Raw genomic sequence first — 5,737 nt, forward strand, 5'->3', positions numbered from 1 at the left:
TCGTACTGACTTCACTCGTGCCTTAATGTGGCCGGTTGTAAAATGAGGCAAATATCTAGATGAGCTGATGTACCCCCGGAAGACCTGTGTGTACCCCTGGGGTACACGGACCCCTGGCTGAGAACCGCTGATCTCCACTAATGCACAAGGGAATTGGCCTCAGTACACATGGGCATCACCTGATTAGCCAGTGTCACATGCAGGGCTGTGAAATCTCCCATCTCCGGGCCCACCAAGATGTCATGGGGCAGCCCCAGCCGATCCCCCAGGGGGCAGGTATTTGCCAACCTGCCTGAGAAAACCACAGCCAGATGCTTCCTCGCTGTTCTGCTCACTGCAGCAAGCACCCGGGCACCATGTGGGTGGCTCTGCCCCTCTGCCTGCTGTCCGCTCTCCTGGCCACAGGTGAGTCCCGTCCGTCCCCAGGCACAGGGAGCCGGGTGGTGGGGGCGGGATTTCACCTGGGGAACGTGCCGCTGTGGATGGCGGATTCTGGGGTCAGGATGGAATTTGTGGGTAAAACCAGCGAGAGGAAAACCCGGGGCCACGTCCCCCGACTGAATTGGGGAGAGCAGGGATTGGAGCTTGGGACTCCCACAGCCCACGCTAGGGGCCTGGCCAGCGGGTCTGAGTCCGTCTGTCCTTCCTTCTTCTCGTTCCTCCTCCAGCTCTCACCTGGGCTTGGGGTCATCCCGATGAGCAGCACCACCCCCATCCACATGTAATCCTGCTTGGAAATGTTCCCCTGCCCATCAGCGCTGAGATTCCTGCCAGGACTCCTGGGTTCATTCCCCGGGTTTCAAAGGGGAATGGGGGTGCAACGGGTTGGGGCTGGGAGCCAGGACTCCTGAGCTCATTCCCCAGCTGTAGAAGCGGGCTGGGGTGTAGTGAGTTTGAGCAGAGATGGCTGCAAATCAGGACTCCCGGGTTCTGTCCGTGGCCTGAAAGAGGAGTGGGGTCTCATGGGTTAGAGTGAGCTGGGAGTCAGGAGTGAGGACTTCTCGACTGTCTTCTTGGTTCTAACCCTGAATTGAACACATCTTTTTTCTACCTCAGTTTCCATATTTCTTTGATAGTGATAATATAATATGATAATATAACTTTGCTACATTCTAGGGACATAGAAGGGGCAGGGGAAGGCGTTCTGAGGTTTAATTGATGTTTCCACATGAAAGCTCTAAAAAAACCAAAGTGGGCAAATTTCTTTCTTTCTTTCTTTCTTTCTTTCTTTCTTTCTTTCTTTCTTTCTTAAAAACCTTACACGCACATCATGAATTTAAAGGCCCCCACGCTATGGAGAGGAAAGAGTTGATGCTCCAGGGATCACTGGCAGGAGGCGCACAGCCATCTATCCAAAGGCTTAACAAGCATCAATCGTATTCTGAAGAAGAGAATTGGGAGGATCAGCGATGAAAAGTGGGCTGAAGTCGAGTATGGCTGAGCTGACATAACTCTGAGAGGCAGAGGCCTGGAGCAGAGAGTGACAGCGGGGTGTGTGTGTGTGTGTGTGTGTGTGTGTGAAAGGTTCACCGCAAAGCCAGGCAGAAACCCGTCTTCAGAGCAGCCGAATTCTTGTTTTTCTGTCTACACAGACGAGTGGGGTTTGTTCGCAGGCACAAGCTGCACCCCAGATAGCCACGTCAGCAGCTGAAAATGTATTCTAGCCACAGACACTCAGGCAGCAAACAGACTTGTCTGCAGTGTTGAGTCAGATACAAATGACCAGCTAGCAAGATGCCTTTCCCCATCCGGAGAGTTAAATGGAACTGGGCAGAACTGCTGCAAAAGCAGGTGGCATTTCTCCAAGATCTGCCTGCCCACACGTTCAGTGAGGAGGCATTGGTGGTAACAACTCCCACAGCGCCACCTCTTGGTTCCTGGTGGTATTTCGCCCACGGGCACTGCCTGGGGAGGGGTGGGGAGCCGGGGTTTGTACTGAGAAGGGATTTTTCCAACCTCCAGGGAGCGCTCTGCAATGCGAGGTGTGTGCGTCCAGAGAGCTATCGTGCTCCGGCCCCCTGCAGCCCTGCGCCCCCTCGGAAGGGACCTGCGTCACCGTCGTGGCAGAGATCAGGCGGGGTGAGTGAAAGAAGATTCCTACTAAGTGTAGACACCATTGTCCTCCTGAAGCCAGGGGTCGAACCCAGGAGTCCTGGCTCCCACCCCCTCCTCCTACTCTAACCAATAGCCTCCGCTCCTCTCCAGGAGCAGGGACTGCTCAGTCTGGAAAGATAATGTCATAGACAGGGGATGGGATGAGATGGGGAATTGCAGTGGGTGACTGTGGGGCCTGGATCAGACAGAAGAGAGGATTTTATTGGGGGTCGGGGGAAAGATGAGATTAGTTGGGGGTGGGGTGGATGGAACAAAAAGGGAGGATGGAGCAGCTGGGGATCCATTGGGGAGCTCAGAGGTGATTCTCTGTTTCTCTTCCACAGAGGGATCCTCCTTCTCCTACACGGCTAAATCGTGCCTGGAGCCCAAGAACTGTGAGTCCGGTCCCTTCTCGCTGACCTACGCGCAGAATGTCACCATGCGGGCGAACATCGCCTGCTGTGACACCGACGGCTGCAACGCCGGGGCCATCCCAGGTGTGTGTCTGCTGCAAACCTAGAGCTCTGCTCCGGCCACACCTGCCTGGAGAGAACCCAGGAGTCCTGGCTCCCAGCCTCACCCCCCACCTCTATCCCCTAGACCCCACTTCCCTCCCACAGCTGGTGACAGAACCCAGGAGTCCTGGCTCCCAGCTCCCCTGCTCTAACCACTAGACCCCACTCCCTTCCCCGAGCTGGGATCGAGCCCAGCGTGTGGTGACTCCCCACCCCTGGCTGATTGTGTGTGTCTAACTGTTCTCAGTGCCAACTGTGAGCTCCGTCCCCAATGGCCGGCAGTGCCAGATGGTTTTCATAGTGGATCGTTTTGACAAGCAGCCGGTGGGGATCTTGGCCTGCACCGGCGCCGAGGACCATTGTGTTGAGGAATCTGGGATATTAACACTGGGTAAGTCCTCCAGATGGGGGCGGGGTCTGAACACAGAGTACGAGGTGGAGCCCAGGTGTCCTGGCTCAGTCCCAGCCCCCCTTGCTCTGACCCACTAGACTCCACTCCCCTGGCAGATTTGCAGAGAGAACCCTGGAGTCCTACTTGCCGAGATGCCAAAGGAGCACCCAAGGAGGATAAGGCCACTGCGGAGAAACTAAATGAATTCTGTGCATCGCTCTTCACGGCTGAGGCTGGGAGGGAGATTCCCAAACCTGAGCCATTCTGTTTTCATAACAAATCTGAGGAACTGTCCCAGATTGAGGAGTCATTACAGGAGTTTTTGCAAGAAATTGATAAATTAAACAGTAATAAGTCACCAGGACCAGATGGGATTCGCCCAAGAGTTCGGAAGGAACTCAAATGTCAAATTACAGAACTACTAACTGTGGTTTGTAACCTACCATTTAAATCAGCTTCTGTCCCAAATGGCTGGAGGATGGCTAATGACATGCCAATTTCTAAAAAGGGCTCCAGAGGTGATCCCATGAACAACAGGCCAATAAGTCTGACTTCAGTATTGGGCAAACTCATTGAAACTATAGGAAAGAAGAGAACTGTCAGACACATAGATGAACATAATTTGTTGGGGAAGGGTCAACATGGTTTCGGTAAAGGAAAATCACGCCTCACCAATCTACTAGAATTCTCTGAGGGGGTCAACAAGCGTGTGGACAAGGGGGATCCCATGAATATAATGTACTTAGATTTTCAGAAAGCGTCCCTCACCAAAGGCTCTTAAGCAAAGTGAACTGTCATGGGATAAAATCCTCTTATGGCTCAGTAACTGGTTAAAAGATAGGGAAAAAAGGGTAGGAAAAATGGTCAGTGTTCAGAACGGAGAGAGGTAAATAGTGGGAGTCCCCAAGGGATCTGCACTGGGCCCAGTGCTATTCACCATATTCCGAAATGTTCTGGAAAAAAGGGTAAATAGTGAGGTGGCAAAATTTGCAGAAGATACAAACCTACTCAAGATAGTTAAGTCCAAAGGAGACTGCGAAGAGGTACTAAAGGATCTCTCAGAACTGGGTGACTGGGCAACAAAACGGCAGATGAAATTCAATGTTGATAAATGCAAAGTAATGCACATGGGCAAACGTTATCCCAACTAGACATACACAATGATGGGTCGAATTTACCACTCAAGAAAGATCTTGGAGTCATAGTGGAGAGTTCTCTGAAATCATCCACTCCATGTGCAGCGGCCGTGAAGAAAGCGAACAGAATGCTGGGAATCATTAAGAAAGGGACAGAGAATAAGACAGACAATAGCATGTTGCCTCTATATAAATCCATGGGACGCCCACAGCTTGAACACTGCGTACGGATGTGGTCGCCCCTTCTCAAAAAAGAGATATTGGAATTGGAAAAGCTTCAGAAAAGCCCAACCAAAATGATGAGGGGGATGGAAGTGCTGCCATATGAGGAGAGATTAATAAGAGTGGGACTTTTCACCTTGGAAAAGAGACGGCTAAGGGGGCATATGATCGAGGTCTTGAGAAGATTGAAGGGTGTGGAGGAAGGAAATAAGGAAGAGTTATTTATTCCTCCTAACATAAGAACGGGGGGTCACCACAGGCAGCAGGATTAAAACAAACAAAAGGAAGTACTGCTTCACACAATGCACAGTCAACATGTGGAACTCCTTGCCAGAGGATGTTTTGAAGGCCAAGACTATAACAGGGTTCAAACAGGAACGAGAGAAGTTCCTGGAGGACAGGTCCATCTGTGGCTATTAGCCAGGGTGGGCAGGGATGGTGGCCCTAGCCTCTGTTTGCCAGGAGCTGGGAATGGGCGACAGGGGATGGATCACCGGAAGGTTCCCTGTTTTGTTCATTCCCTCTGGGGCACCTGGCATTGGCCAGAGGATACTGGGCTAGATGGACCTTTGGTGTAGCCCAGGAGGGCCGTTCCTCTGTTATGTTCTCACGTAGTTCCAGCCCCCTGCTCTGCGCACGAGACCCCACTCTGCCTGCAGAGCCGGGTGCAGTCCTGGTGGGAGGGGAGTGTGTGACAAACCACATGGGGGTCAGGGGAGGGGATGTGGGAGCCCCTGATGACGTCTCTCTCCCCCGGTCCAGGTAACATCACCGTGAAGAAGGCTGTGGCTGGATGTGCCTCCCCTGGCGCTTGCATGAAGAGAGAGGGGGAGAGGAAATACGCCCAGGGCATGGTGGAGATGCTGATCCGGGCCGAGTGCTACCCAGCTCCCAGGGCCGGTGGAGGCATCGGGGAGCCCTGAGCCCCAGTCTGGAGTCCTGCCCTTCTGCTGCATGCCGGGCTGCAGTGAACCTCCCTTCAGCAGCCACCGGCTGCTGCTTCTCTTTGGGGGGATTGCGGGTTTCTTTTCTGCATTGGCTGAATCAAGCGAGTTGTGGGGAAAGCACCCCCCTAGCTCCTTGTCCCCTGACCGCCCCGTACCGGGCCCCCCCCCGTCCCTATCTGTGCACAAGTGATGCTGGCAGGAAGAGAACCCGGGAGTCCTGACTCCCAGTAATCCCCCCAGTAACCCACCAGAGCCCACTCCCTTCTGAAAGCCAGGGATAGACCCCAGGAGTCCTGGCTCCCAAGCCCCCTGCTCTAACCACTGGACCCCTCTCCCCTTGCAGGGCCAGGGAATGGAACCCAGGAGTCCTGCCTGGACCCCCTCCCGGAAGGCAAGGCCCGTGGCCGGGGGAAAGGCACCGGCTGGCTGAGC

General features: G+C 53.7%; 1 protein-coding gene across 1 annotated transcript; it reads left to right on the forward strand.

Moving 5' to 3' along the window:
- The first annotated feature begins 311 nt into the window (after positions 1 to 311).
- On the forward strand, positions 312 to 5,281 carry LOC144279622 (phospholipase A2 inhibitor and Ly6/PLAUR domain-containing protein-like). Its single transcript, XM_077841199.1, has 5 exons — positions 312 to 405; positions 1,963 to 2,079; positions 2,439 to 2,591; positions 2,857 to 3,000; positions 5,121 to 5,281. Exons 1-5 carry the CDS (start codon positions 312 to 314, stop codon positions 5,279 to 5,281), a joined length of 669 nt encoding a protein of 222 aa, XP_077697325.1.
- The last annotated feature ends 456 nt before the right edge of the window (positions 5,282 to 5,737 follow it).

The sequence above is a fragment of the Eretmochelys imbricata genome, chromosome 24 (assembly GCF_965152235.1).
Source record: "Eretmochelys imbricata isolate rEreImb1 chromosome 24, rEreImb1.hap1, whole genome shotgun sequence".
NCBI classification, from domain to species: Eukaryota; Metazoa; Chordata; order Testudines; family Cheloniidae; genus Eretmochelys; species Eretmochelys imbricata.

What these genes read in the sequence shown, in the direction of transcription:
- LOC144279622 (XM_077841199.1), top strand. Translation starts at nt 312, where the DNA reads ATGCTTCCTCGCTGTTCTGCTCACTGCAGCAAGCACCCGGGCACCATG. An exon ending in GTCCGCTCTCCTGGCCACAG is followed by an intron (nt 406 to 1,962) that starts GTGAGTCCCGTC and finishes TCCAACCTCCAG; the next exon opens with GGAGCGCTCTGCAATGCGAG. An exon ending in CAACGCCGGGGCCATCCCAG is followed by an intron (nt 2,592 to 2,856) that starts GTGTGTGTCTGC and finishes AACTGTTCTCAG; the next exon opens with TGCCAACTGTGAGCTCCGTC.